Genomic DNA, 15,032 nt, shown 5'->3' with positions numbered 1-15,032 from the left:
TGCAGTGCCCTCCGAGATCTGGACGTGATCGGACAGGCTGCCCTGATGCTGAGCCCACTGGAACTTCAGGTCCCACTGCAGAGCCTGTATATGCCATCTGGCATGTTGCACCAGCAGGATGCAGGAGGCCATCACACCCAGGAGCCGGAGGGTCATCCTGACTGAAACCCGGGATAGAGGCAGAAAGATCGTAATCATAGCCTGAATATCCCGGACTCGCTGCTTGTGAGGATAAACCCGAAACTGCGTCAAATCCAGAACCGCTCCGATGAAGAGGAGCTTCTGAGAGGGAATCAGGTGCGACTTAGGCACGTTGATGGAGAACCCCAACAAATGCAGGAGGTCGGCTGTAGTCTGGAGGTGGGTCGTCGAGATAGGGGAAGACTGGAACCCCTGATCTGCGAAGATGAGCTGCGACCACCGCCATCACTTTCATGAACACCCGAGGGGCACTGGTAAGGCCGAAGGGGAGTCCGGCAAACTGAAAATGCTCCTGGCCTACCGTGAACCGCAGGTAATGCCGGTGGGCCGGCAGGACAGGGATATGAAAATAAGCGTGCTGCAAGTCCAACGCTATCATCCAGTCTCCAGGGTCGAGGTCAGATTAGACCTGAGCCAGAGTCAACATCTTGAACTTCTCCTTCCGTAGGAAGTAGTTGATGTTCCTGAGGTCCAAGATGGGGCACAGGCCCCCTTTGGCCTTCTTGGGGACCAGAAAGTAGTGGGAATAACAACCATGTGCTACTTCTGGCCCAGGAACGTGCTGGATGGTGCCCTTGGCCAAGTGGGCCGTGACTTCCTGCAGGAGAAGCGCAAAACGGTCCCAGACATGCAGTGGAATTGAGGTGGCATTGCTGGACGGGCAGTCTCGAAGGGGAGGGAGTAGCCCCTACGGACGATTTGCAGCACCCACCTGTCCAAGGTAACGGAACACCAGTGGGGAAGGCTATGGCGAATCCTGCCACCCAACAGCGTGGGGTGTGCCCCAAAGCTCGTACTAGGAAGGCTTTGAGGTGGATGCTGCAGGAGCGGAGGTGGACTGACCCGCACGTTGGCCCCCTGTCCCGCCGTGGCGGGTACCACGTCCGTGGTTGCGCTTAGGTTGGTTCTACACAGGCTTCTGGCTGAACGAACGTGCCGCGGCGCCCCTTCCGTGGCCATGAAAGCAACGAAAAGCAGACGTGGCCGGGCGCGTGGTGGAAAGACCCAAGCAGTTGGCCGTAGCCCAGGAGACCATAAAATGCTCCAGCGCACTATCTGCCTTATTACCAAACAGGCGAGTATCATCAAAGGGCATGTCCATAAGAGAACTTTGAACATCCTCTGAAAATTCAGTGGACCGCAAGCAGGCATGGCGACGGAGGGCCACTGTCATGGAAATCGCCCTACCCAGCGAATCCGCTGTCTAGTCCACACTGGATAGCGAACTTTGCTGCATCTTTCCCCTCAGCAACAGTTCGGGAAAGCACTGTCCGAACCTCCTCCGGACACTGAGACAGCATCGGCGCAACCGTGTCCCACTCAGCGTGGGAGTAGCCGCCCAAGAGGCATGCGGTGTTCAGTGACCGCAGCCCTAAGCTGGCAGATAAAAACACTTTCTTGCCAAACTGTTCCAGCTTCTTGGATTCCTTATCCGGCAGAGCAGTATGGAATGCGCTTTGGCCACAGTGGCTGGTCTAGACCTGGTGCCCATCAGTACGCATTCAACACCTCATTGAAGGGTAGAAGGGGCTCCATAGGGCTTGCTGCTGGCTGAAGTACTTCAGTGAGGAGATTAGTTTTGAGGGTCAGTGTAGGCAGGTCAAGGTCAAGAGCCTCAGCTGCTCTAAGGAGCACCACAGTGTATGTGGCGCCATCCTCCATAGCCACAGCAGAAGGAGAAAGAAAATCAGGGTCAGGGGAGAGGTCAAGGCCACCCGCAACCTCCAACTCTTCCACCTGTTCTGACACGCACTGCCGTGCGAGAGGGTCCGAGGACCCCTCCCAGTCGTCCCCTTCCTCCACTGCCCGTGGAACAGGCTGCGGCGGTGGGGGTGGGACACGGGAAAATAAAGGGCCGGACGACGCCGGTCCGGCTCCGCGTCCCAATTAGGGTCCCAAACAGGGGCAAAATTGTCCAGGAACCCGGGCAAGGGCGGTGGTCGGACGAATCGAACCCATTGCGGCGCTGGGAATGGAGCTGCCGGCGGAGGACCTTGTGGTGCCGGAGCTGCCGGCGGAGGATCTTGCGTTGCCGGGGTCGGAGCCGGCAGCAAGGGAGGGCCCTCAGCTGGGACTGCGGGGCCAGAAGGCGCGCCGGCAGGAGCCCGAGGCCTGAAAAGGCAGTCCATGGCAGCAAGAAAATCTTGCACCTGGGCAGGAGTCGCCGACAGACCCGGATAAGGGGGGTAGGCTGCGGGACTCACAGGCTCCAAAGGAGCTGCAGGGGTGGTACCCCCAGCCCCCTCGACCGCGTTCGGAGACCAACTGGGGGACGTCGGAGAGCGTAAACGCTTCTTTGACTTCTTCTTATGACGTCTCTTACCTGATTCCGAGTGGGAAGACTTCGACCCCGAGGAGCGATGATGATGGCTCCGCGGACGGTCCCTCGATCGACCCCTGGACCTCGAATGGCTCGGAGGCGATTGCCGGGCCTCCAGCAACTTACGGGACCGCTCCCGTAAGGCCATCGGAGCCATGGCCAGACAGTCGGAACATGACCCTGAATCATGGTCGCGCTCTAGACAGTATAGACAGACGCCATGGGGGTCGGCCACTGACATTGTATGGCGCCAGGCCCCGCAGGATTTAAACACAGGCATTCCTAAGTGGCACCAGGAGTCAAAGACTCAAAAATAGAAGACAAAGCGTCTCAAACGTTTAGTCAAAAAGTGACTAGGATACGTGCTATAACCAGCACTGCGCTTGCTGGCACGGAAAAAGAAAGAACTGACATCAGCGCGCATGGGTGGCACCTAAGTAGTCTCCTTGACGTCATCTCGGCGCCTACGACCGCATCTGAGCCGCAGACCGCTACCTTCTGACGCGCAGGGGTACTTTTGATGAAAACTTTCCAGATCCAGTGTGACGCCTGGGTACATTCTAAGGTAAGGATCTATCACTAATGTGTCTCTTTCAGATACTGGCAGGTCGCTAAGCGCTGTGTAGAGCACATGTAGAGTGATGAAAGGCATTCGGTTGAGAAGGCCACCCAAACCGAAGTACCAGACCTGATGGAACGTAGATTTGGTTCCTAAATTATTTGAGAGTTGGCCAGCCAATAGATATTTAGAGGTGAGGAAACTCATTAGGAAATTGGCCACGTTACTTTGTCTCTTTTCGTTCCACAGAGTATCAGATGTGAAGGCCCTGGAAGTTTTGCATACATTTTTTCAACATAATGGTGTCGTTTTTGACGTTTGCAGATGGACTAAAACCATGTCTGGGACTAATTTTTATCCTATTTTCCATGACTCACCTAATATGTACGTGGTATGATGGTTAATGGGGTATCAATAGGATGTGGGAAAATATAGCTGCAAGACCTGAATAAACTGTTAATATCCTATGTGAAGCCTTTTAATGCTGTGTCACTTGCTACAATTGCAAGCGGGGGTGAAAGCTGCTATGAAAGACCCAGGTGTGGGTGTGTCAAAGTTTAAAGCTCATTCAATGAGGGGAGCCATGGCGAGTAAGGTTTGTATATTGGGTGGTCATTTGGAGGATATTTTGAAAGCAACTAATTGGTCTTCTGCGGAGACATTTAGAAGGTTCTATTTTAAATCTGTAGATCATGTTTCAAAATGTATTTTGAAAAGACTCAGAACATGCCTAATGCTAGCCTCCTGTCTTGACATAAAATTACGATTCTTACAAGTTTACTGACTAAAGAATCAAGATTCAATTAAGGACAAGAAGGCTAAGATTATCCCACCCGCCCTTCCCTTGTGAAAAGGTTGGGGTTGGCGTTTGACAATTTTGTATTAATTGTTGTTATAAGATTCTATGAATATTGTTGTTATAGAATATTTAATTGAAAGTGTAATTATTTGTTGATGTTGAGAGATTAGGAATAGGTTACATAATTTGCTTTCTGAATTAGAAGAGGATGGATTTGGAAGGATTTATAGAACAGTCCAGAAGACGAACAAACAAAAGAGAAAGAAAATGGAGGCCAAACTGTTTATACGGGACTTTTTACCATTGTGATGTTGTTAAGTTCTACTTGAAAGCCTTTAATGGTTTGCTGCTCAGGAGTGAATAAAAGTTATATGCATAATAATACCCTTATTGTCTTTAACCCCTTGTCTGCTGTGCTCATGACGAGCTGGGCTCGTCATAATGGCCGCGCCACTCCCCTGTGCGGCGAATTCCACACCTGTGCGGGCGTTCTACAGGAGTGAGCCAAGTCAGGACGAGCCCAGCTCGGCATGAGCACAGCTGCACTGTGCCTCATGATGAGCCCAGCTCGTCATGAGCACCGCGGCTCTGCCCGCAGCCCCCTCCCCCCGCACAGAAGGGGAATTTCGGGGTTATTAAAATCTTGTTTCTTTATTCATTAAAGCTACAAGAATCGTCACTCCAGTTTAATATTTCCCTTATTGTTTAAATCCCTTATTTAGACATGAGTGGTAACAGAATAGATACAGATTTGTGAAGGAAGAAAATAAGTTACTTACCTGTAACTATGGTTATCCAGTATTGGGGTATCTTTCATAGATTCACATGTCTGAATCTTTATCAGTCGTCAAGATGGGACTCCAACCTCAATGACGGGGAATGATTCAGGTATGTGAAACTACGAAAAATACCCCAATACTGGATAAGTGGTAATTACCTTCCTGAATCATTAACAAATCAAGAGGAATCTTCCATTCAAATTATATAATTTATCAGTGCAAACCCTTCAACGGAGGATTTACCACTTCCTCTGCAAATCGAAGCATTAGCCCTTACTTGCAGAGATCTGTTAAATTTAACTGTACATCTACAGGATTGATTGGAAAGGTGCAATATTGTCAATTGTTTGCATTTAAGCAGCCAACAAACACAATTGTGATTATTTCATTTCCAGATGTGGTGCATGGTTGTGACGTTGTTCACTGAGACACTTGATTAATCAAAAATAATTAATTAGATAAAAGAAATCAGATCAAGCATGACTGCCTGAGTTAAATGATGTGGAGGCAAGTCCTTGCTGGTAATATCTGGTTTGAATGGTGAAGCCTCTTATAAGGGTCAGAGCTTGGTGAATTTGATTGAGAGAGCGTGCAGACCTGGAGTGGTGTTTCTCTTATTCCTTAATGGTGTCACACACTCTGGATATCCTAGCCTTGGTGGACAGCACTATAATTACTACCAAACCGGATTTTACTGCGGAGGTGCAAAGTCGACTAGGCTCATACAATGCAGTGAAACAGCAACTGTGGAGCCTTGGTCTAAAGTACGCACTTCTCTTTCCCGCAAAACTAAAAGTCATTGAAGATGAGAAGACCCACTTCTTAGCGACTACTGAAGACGCTTGGACATGGCTGCATGCCAAGAGACTGGCGTCGCCTCTGGAGGAGGCCCAGACAACAACGGATTGGGTGGACACGCTATTGCCACTCCAGAAGGCCGAGACATCGTTCTACCTCCAACCAATCGGCCTGGGAGCGAGCTACACTGGCAGAGAAAGCGATGCAGCAGTGCCATAACCCTTTTGCGATTCTGCAGACGGACCAAGCCTCCATTACTGGCTTAGATACTAATGACTCTACAGAATGAACTGATGGGGACTGCTTGGTTCCGGAGTTGATACCATGTATGGCGGAAAACTTGCTGTAGAGGACTCTGGCTCGCATGGCCGGTTAGCTCTGTGCCTAGATCTCTGGGCCAGGCAGACTGAAGAATGGTCTGGATTTGGGGAAAATCGATGAAGAGAGTTCGTCCAAAGTACTGTGATGGGCCCAAGGGGTCGGGTTCCACAACACGCTAAATAACACACACCCAGTTCACCGTAATGGACTGGATTTATATAGTGGTTTCATATATGCTTATAATGTATTGTTGTTCTTGTAATGGCTGAGTGCCGGATGGTGTTTGAGTGGGAGGGAAGACAGGGGGGTTTCTATTGTTTATATGTTGTTGGAGGCAGAACTCTACACTATTCCCGTCACCACAGGCAATACCATGCCCCTACACGGCTAGAAAGGTGGACTGGAGTTCACCTGGGCCACCTAACTGTATACATGTTTAATGACTTAACCTACCCGGACACATACATACTGCAATATGACCTACTGACCTGGAATGTGAGAGGCATGGCCACTCCCACCAGGAGACACCGCATTCATACTTACTTGAAGAGGCATTCATGCACACAGCACTCTTACAGGAGATGCACATGTCAATGGTTGAGTTAAGTAAGCTTTGGGTGAAATGAAGGGGGCAGATTTAAGGGACAACAACGTCGGCATACACTAGAGGGGTTTTAGTATGGATTTCCCCAGGGGTACCCTTTGTGACAGCCATGCACAAAGTAGATCCGGGGGGGAGATACGTGGTAGTTGAAGGCCACCAAGATGGCATGCTACTTATGCTGCTAGCAATATATGCTTTGAATGCCGGCAACTCAGTGTTCCTGGGGTGCCTCACTCTGGCTCTCCTTAGTGGTCCACACGCCCCTACTTTCAGGAGCAGGGACTTTAATTGCGCTCCAAGCATCAATAAAGATAGATCTTTCCCACCAGTGCCAGAATCTGGGTGTCACAGGACGACCCAGCTTTTTCAGGGCTTGCTATCTCGCAGCAGGTTACACAACATCTCTCGTATCCAGCATCCAAAAGAGAGTAAATTCTCCTATTACTCAACAGTCCATCGTCTACATACCAGACTAGATTTCTTCCTATGTGGGGTGGTATTTGGCCCCTTGAGTCTACATATTGAGTACTTGGCATGTAGGCTCTCGGGTCATGGTCTGCTACTGCTAACGCTGAGTTAGGGTAGAGCCCACCCCAGCATTCCCACGGGGAGACTTCAGACAGAGGCGATCCAAGATGTTTCTTTTTGTGATGCCCTAGCAATGTATGTAGTTTAAGACTTTGTCGCAAATTCTGGTTCTACTGCCCTTAGGGTGATAAAATGGGATGCTCATAAGGTGGTGTATCGTAAATAGGGGTTCAACAAACTATCTGCAGGGAGCTCACATCGCAGGAAAGGGAGATCAGACAATTGGAAGTTGGGATACCTTCGTGGACAGTTGAGACGGAACATCTCAGAATTTTGAGAAAGGAGCACAGAGACCTTGAAGTGCGCTTGGAAAGGCTAGACTATACATAACACCTTCCTCAGATGGCCATTACCAAACCCTTTGTGGCTTATTATCGGGCCCTATATGATGGAGGGGGAGCCCTTCCATGAAAAGGCTACAGGATTTTTGAAGGGGACGCCCTCTCACGTGGCTGGACCCGCTAAAAGGCACAGAGCTTGATCCTCCTCTTCAGGTGGAGGAGATCCGCTCTGCCGTTACGCATATCGCTTGTTATAAGACCCAGATGGCCTCCCCACAGAATACAATGCCGCTGTCAATGCTTCGCTCTTCACCAGATTGCTGGAGATGTATTATGTGGTGTTGAAGTTGGGTAGACTTCCGGACTCCCTTTGTGAAGTCCTGATAGTCATTTTGCCCAAACTGGCCCGGGACCCTCTGGATGTTAAATCTTATACATCTCTTTCACTACTGAATTTAGACTACCCTTCTTCTTGGAAATGTCTTGGTAAATAGGCTGCTCCGTGTGATTAGTACAATGTTACAGCCGGTCCAGAACGGGCTCATTCCCGGGCATAACACTTTCCTCAAAATTCGCCGCCTACTCTGCTCTGACTGCTGATGGAGCCCCTGGTTTGCGCGGGGATCTCGATGGTGGTCTCTCCTCAAAATAGAGAAGGCCTTAAATACCCTGGAAGAGAAATTCTTATTTACAACCCTGAAGGAGATGCACTGTGGTACAGGGTACCTTAGGTGGCTTCATGCCCTCTATGGTCAACCAGTGGCTCAGGTTAAGAAGGAACAACTGATATCGGAGAGCTTTGATAACCTGCGAGGCACCCAGCAAGGATGCCACCTGTCCCTCTTGATCTTTGCCCCTGCCATGGAGCCTTTTCCCAGTAAACGGCGGCTGCAGGCCAGTCAATGGGACATTGAATCGTGGGACGTCCAACATGTGGTCTCCTTATATGCGAAAGATGCTCCCATTTATTTATGGGACGTTGGTACCTCACTCTCGAGCTTAATGTCTCTACAGGATGACTTTGGGCCAGTATCAGGCTTCAGGGTGAACTGGTCCAAGTCCTGCCTGTTCCCCCTATACCATATTCCGAAACGGGTCATGGAGGAGCTGCCCCCTCTCGCCTCTCATGTCAATTTGATACGTTCAAATACCCAGGAATACAGATTTTCCATTATGATGGCGACCTTATGGAGGGCAATGTGGGTAGAGTGATGAATTTGATCTGGGGCTCCCTTTCGTTTTGGATATCGTTGCCACTCTCACCCGTAGGCTGGGTGGCAATCTATAAGATGCTGATACTCCCCCATGACTGTTGTATATGCTTGCAGCCCTGTCTGTTGTGCTTCCCTCATGCTTCTTCATGGACCTCAATAAGATGCTGGTAAAACTAATTTGAGAAATGGGCAGATGCTGGGTAGCACACATCAAGCTTTGCTGCCCTTTACATGAAGGGGACTTGGGGCCCCTAACTTTGAGCTTTATTACGCGGTGGGTCAGATACAGGGGCTTTTGCGGTGGTTATGGTCGGTCCCATGCTCGGAGCGATTGGAGGTCTAGCGCGCCCTGTATGGGACACATATTTACCCTTGGTTGTCCACCCCGGGTTGCGACTTCCCAATGTGGCACACCAGATGAAGACCACACTGCTGATAGAGATACATTCATGGGAGTGCGGCCCCATACTCACCGCTGCGGCCCATCTGGCATACAATTGCGTTCCAAGGACTACACCGCCACCAAGAGATACAGACTTGGTGAGACGCCCCAGAAGAACATATGCGGTAGGAAGCGTTCTTGTCCATCCAGTGGAACACTCCTTAACATACAATGCCATATACTCAACAGTAATTACGCACTGGCGGTGGGGCCACTCAAAACCACCTATGACAGAACTGCTACACGCAGCCTTATCCCAAAGGAGTGCACACAAAAACTAATATCGACCCTCTATACTGCATTGATGAACCATCATCAGAGGCTTGACACTTAGATGCGCGAGCACTGGACAGGGGACATACACATCGCCCTTGCAGACAAACAATAGGGACAAGCCTTGCAGCAGATTAAGGGGGTAATGCATAAACTGCTCTTTCATTTAACACCTTTTAATTACCTACATCAGACGTACCTAACGCAAAGCCACATAGCACGCATGTACCCCAATACCTCGACACTATGCCCCAGATGCACATCACCAGAGGTGGTCTTTTTTCATATGGTGTGGGAGTGCTCTACGAATTGGCGGACCTGGGAGAAGGTGGTTGGGATCACTTCCACATTGGTTGGTGGGGTAGTCTTAGCCATGCCAGAATCCTACTAGCTAAACAAACGCCCACAGGCTAAGGGAGATAGATAAATGCACAGATTTATAGATCTAGTGTTTATACTTTTCAAGTGGAAAATTGCAATATCGAGGAAGTCACAGGCAGCCCCAGAAGTGACTAGCTGACTCCCTATATTGTTATAATGGGTGGATGTTCTAGCAGAGGTCGGCAGGTGGGGGGAGACAGGACAGCGGGCATGATCTGGGACATTTTTGTCAGGAACCTTGAGTGCGAGACAACTTACGTCCACCTCGACCATTTATGTACACACCTTTTCATTCACATCTCCCGGAGAGGGAACCTGATGTGGCTGGGGAAACGGACCCTGGGTTGACTCCTGATGGGAGGGCTAGAGACCCCTGGATGCCCGAAGATAAACGGTCATGCTCTGTCCCTGACCACTGTCTGGGTTGAAGGCCCCTCTGCACGCCTTGACAAATAGTCCTATTGAGGAGACGCCCATATACTGATATCCTGGGGAGGGGCAGGCCTGGTCCCTGGCCTGCTGGGGAGAGGAATGTGAATTCTTCAACCCACACTAACTGTGGAAATCGAAAATAATTTCTGTTAGCATAAAGCTGACGCTGAAGCCATCTTCTTTGTGGCATCCAATTTATTAGCTATGTAATTCTTCTGTCTTCGCTGTTGCTCGCCTTTCTATTCTGCTTGTGTCATGAACTTTAGTTAACTCCTTCTGTATTTAGCCAAAGCATTGTATGTGCTAAGCAAAGGCCTGTAGCTGCTGAAATGCACCTGGTCCAAGATGTAACTGTCGACTATTTGTGGCTGCTGTCAGCAGTTTTGTTCCCCCTCCCACTTTGCTGACTAAGTGATCTCCCATCTGTCCATATTGTTGGTAGTTATTCTTGTGAATGCTTGTTCCTTCTATTTGTAACTACATGCTTCTCTGCAACAAACTCTGTATATAAGCACCATGGTCTGTGTATTCAATGTACTACCTCCTGGAACACTTGGGGGTGCTGTAAGGACTCCAGTTATTCTCCTCTCCAATCCCCGAGCTACTGAAAATCTTACTGGCAGCTTCTTGCGATAACTGGATGTAGTCCCACTCATGAGTGATTAATAAACTTCTTATTTGAATTCCAGCTTCAGTGCCAATCTCTATTTTGTTGATCTACTGACCCGTGAACAGAGAAGGGTGACCCCTGCACCGGTGTGCTCATTAAAAAGCACATTTCCACACAACGGTCTGCAGAATGAGTTCTGTGCTACTGTTTTATATTTATTACTGCTAGTTTACTTGAATGGTGATGACATTATATCGCATTTGCGCTTGTGTGCCTCCACTGTGTTTGGTCATAGACCCAGTTTGGGCCTGGGATGGTTTGCTGACATGGTTCCATGTCTTATGTTCTTGAAATGAATAAAGATTTGTAAAAAAAAAAAACAAGCATGAGATCCTTGATCCTTAACCATAAATATCTGCATGAATAACATATTAGTAACGCGTCCAAACTATCACAGACACCAGAATCATGTTTATGGTAGCAATGGGAAATGCCTAGACAAGAAGGAGGAAAGATTTAAAAAGAATGGTGAGAACAGAGCTACTGCTGAATGATGTAGGTGAGGTGTATATGGAATGTGTGCTGTGTCTGTATTTTTAAATGATATAAATCTAATTCAGCTCTTTCATAACGTCCTGTAGGAGTGGAAATATCTCATGAGGTTACTGCAACCATTTAACCCACACCCTATGCCAACATGAAATACCAGAGAACTGTATAGAGCACTACATCGAAACACTGCCTGGAGCGTTTTTCTTTAGTTTAATTGGTAAAAACTAAAATACACTGAGAGCAAAAGGTATGAAAGATGGAAGAAATGTAGACAGTGAGGAACATATATTAAGAAGCAGAAATAAGACGAGAAATACAAAAAGGTAAAATTATATAAAAATAAGGCATTCAACATCAAGAGATCCTCTAGGTATGACAATTTTTTTTTTAACCAGGTACAGAGAGTAAAGGGTTATGGAAGGGTATCAAAGCCAGCCAGGATTAAACATACAAAAGCTGTTACTAATAAGCTAAAGATGTGAAATGTCTAACCGAATCTAAGAATTGACATCAGGTGGGATTTTACAGAGCAAGCAACTCAACAAGAATATCCCTACCCCAACCCCTGATAAAGACTTTTCCCACTCTTGTTGTCTCCCAGTGGGAGTTTCTTAGGGGTCCTCACCTGCTCTTCCAGTCCTTTCACGCGCTGACGGTGAGCGCGCTCCCGTGCATCTAAGGTGCGCTCTGCCTGGAGTTGTGAGCTTCGCAGTCTCTCGATTTCTTGCTGCAGCTCTTGCCGGTGACGAGTAACTGACTCCATTAGACTTTGAGAGTGTGTCTGCTCCATGTCAGCTAGCTGTGCCTGTGAGGGGAGCAATAGTCTGCATCACAAAGGGGTAACAAATCCTGCTGTAACATACACTGGAAGGAAGCCTATTACAGGAGAATGACCTGATGTGGGAAGGAACTGGCTTGGTCATTCAAAGGAGAAACTGTCTCTACCCTTTTAAGGGGAGACTTGCCCATGCCCAGCCAAGGAACGATTAACACTGCCTTGCCAAGAGCCAGAGCAAGAATGTCCTTGCCCAGCAAAGGCAAGACTAGCCTTACCAAGCAAATGTAATGCTAAAGCAAAGGTAGTGACTCAATTTCTGAGGGAACACTATAAATAAATAACCCTATCAAGAGACTGCAGTGAAGAGGATTTGCCCAGAAGATACTGAACATATCAAGGGAAGTTTAGACATTGCTCTGGAAACTGACCCTGCCAAGGGAGACATTACATAGAGAGACAGATCTTACAGGGTTGAGAGTGACCCTTCAATGAGCAGAGTGGTTAGATTAAAAGAAGACTGTCTCTTCCAGGTGGATTGGTAATTCCGGGCCTGTGTCTAGAAGGGTCAGCTGTTCTCTTAAAGAGAAGGCTTGCTTTTACAGTAGAAAACAGGAGAAAGCTACTGGTCAGTCAATTGAGTGGCCAGTCACAGGGGAGACTTTCACTTCTATGGAAATAATTGGCTCTATCAAAAAATAATAAGGAGGCGACAAGCCTCCGAAGAGGCAGCTAATCTCAAGAGCTCTAGCGACGATCAATGGCACAGAACCAGACTGAGAGTTTCCATGGAAGAGTAGTCATATGGTTGGAAAAATGACTTGCCAATGAGAGACTGACCCCTAAAGTAAGAGTTTTTTCCTTGTCGAAGTTGGGGTTGTTCTGCACACTGGAACACCAGACCATAGAATCTGGGGCAGATATCTATACAAAATTGATATTCACACAGGACAAAAGCATGTTTGGGAAGAGACCAACTTTTGGAGGACCGATCTCATGACAAGAGGACTGGGTTGCATGAGCAGAATTGATGTTTACAGCTGAAGGAAGAATAGCCTCTAGATATGAAAACTGGTTTATAAAGGGGTTAGGGACAAACTGGCCTCCGGAGCCGGTAACCAGCAGCATTAACCTCCTCCCAGATTCTCAGCTTATATAGAGGTCTCACCCCTTTCCTACAACTCTCCTCCCCCCCCCCCCGGTTACAAGTTACCCCCTCTTTATCCCCTTTTCAATCTTCCACTCCTATTTTCATCCCTACTGCCTTTTTCCCCTCACCCCCTCGGGGATGTAGGTGAGTTATCTTGTTATATGTTGAAATTAGTAAAAAGATTTGAACCTTAAAGGAACAAGAAGACTACTATAAGAAGAGACTGAACTCTACAAGATGAGACTGAATCCTAGAAAAACCTACCTACTGATTGTCATGGTCTAACTTCAGAACCTTAATGATGTATGTACCCAGGACTTCCCTCAGACAGGTCCAAGCTGTTTAAAAAGACTCCCATTGCTAGTCCCTAACGTTTCAGCCAAACCACCATTCATTCAGGTCCATAAAGTCTCATTAAGACTTTAGGTCTCCCATCTACCATCAGACCTTCAGAAGTGCATGACATTAGTATCCTTTTGGGTCCGAGGCAGGGGCATAGTTTCAGGGAAGGGTTGGGATGTTTAGGCATGACACCACCTAAAGGAAAGCATTCATGGCTTGGTAGTTGGATCTGGGGTCTCTGAATCAGGTCTGCTGTGTCTGTTTTTCTCATTGTTCTCACATCACCAAGAGGTTTTAACTTGTTCTGTTTTTGGGATCAGAAACTTAAATACAAAAAGCGCCCAGTTTACCAAAAAAGTAGTAAATCTGCACCCATTGAAATACTCCTGAATGAGTGTAATGGTACTACTTTTTTGGAATTCACAAATATTAGCAGTAGTAGGATGGGAAAGATGTACAAGTCTCAGGTTTCCAGGCATGCTACTGTCAATCACACACCCAAACGGAGATGGGACGAATACCAACAAATAGTTTAACCACTAGCAATGTCTCGAGCTAGCATTCTAACCCATTGTTTTCGGCCACTGTGCCTCTTTGAACGGAGGCCTATCTAATGTAAATGAATACTGAATTTGCTCCTCATGGGACCAGTCCATACCAAACCTTGGTCATCTCACCCCTCCACCTTGTGACCCACTGCTTCTTTAGTTGGGAAATGTAAGATTCAACACCCCACCTCCTCAAAATCTCATTGACTAAGCTACCCCCCTGCTCTAAGGATGCACTAGGTGACTCCCATCATCACTGAATATGTAGCTATCTCTTTAACCTTCCAAGATGAAATTCAGCAACAACTATAGGGTACTACCGATTTCAGAATTTTGTTGGAGGTAAAGGAAAGTTGACAACAGCTATGCTTTTTTTTTTTTTTTTTTTTAAAGGCATTTATAGCTCATATACTTGTAGAATCACAGTACTTAGTTCCCATTTAAGCTCTACTGAACATAAAACAAGTTCTCATAGAATGAACTGATGCTGTGGGGATCAAATTAAAGTAAGGCATTGATTTGTAGATCAGACAAACTAAAATGCAAATTTGATAAAATGTTAGCTTTTGAAAGCTTTCAGCAGCATTCCTGGCGTTTTGCAGATAATTTGAAAATGTTAGATTACTAACTGGCAAAGCATAACACTACTGAAAGTTCTGCCAAAGGGTGCAGGTCACTAGGATCACTCTTAAAATAATGATGATGCTGGTTGATGTGGTCAAAGGGGTAGGTCCCTAGGGTGTTGGCTCCCCAAAGCCACAGGATCCAATGGTATCCTTTCAAATCAATATATCCACAAGAAGTAAACATAGTAGCAGTAGGTGTAGTGCTCCCCTTATCCTTTGTGCACCCACACACTTGGGCCACAAAAACACTGCAAGCAAATCTAAACAATTGGCTCCTTCAAACTGGATGATGCCACAGCCTTCAACAAGTACCAGGCAGCACAGCCACTCACCAGGCCATAGGTAATCTTCTTCCTAACCCTGCGGATGTCCACCTTCACAGGAAGTGCAGCCAATCAGAAAAAGAGAACCCAATAAGCAAGCCAATCACATTCACA

The 15,032-nt window shown here is 47.5% G+C and overlaps 1 protein-coding gene across 2 annotated transcripts in view; it reads right to left on the bottom strand.

Annotated features, from left to right (window-relative positions):
* The window catches only part of CROCC (ciliary rootlet coiled-coil, rootletin), a 574,059-nt gene that overhangs the window by 18,990 nt on the left and 540,037 nt on the right, over nucleotides 1–15,032 (bottom strand). For both annotated transcript variants that reach the window (XM_078642848.1, XM_078642849.1), the window contains one exon: nucleotides 11,780–11,959. In XM_078642848.1, the coding sequence (XP_078498974.1) occupies nucleotides 11,780–11,959 (180 nt within the window). The remainder of the gene's footprint in view (nucleotides 1–11,779; nucleotides 11,960–15,032) is intronic.

The sequence above is a fragment of the Lissotriton helveticus genome, chromosome 5_1 (assembly GCF_964261635.1).
Source record: "Lissotriton helveticus chromosome 5_1, aLisHel1.1, whole genome shotgun sequence".
Lineage (NCBI taxonomy): Eukaryota > Metazoa > Chordata > Amphibia > Caudata > Salamandridae > Lissotriton > Lissotriton helveticus.
The sequence above is the reverse complement of the archived record's forward strand: the minus strand, read 5'-3'. Positions and strand labels throughout refer to the sequence as shown.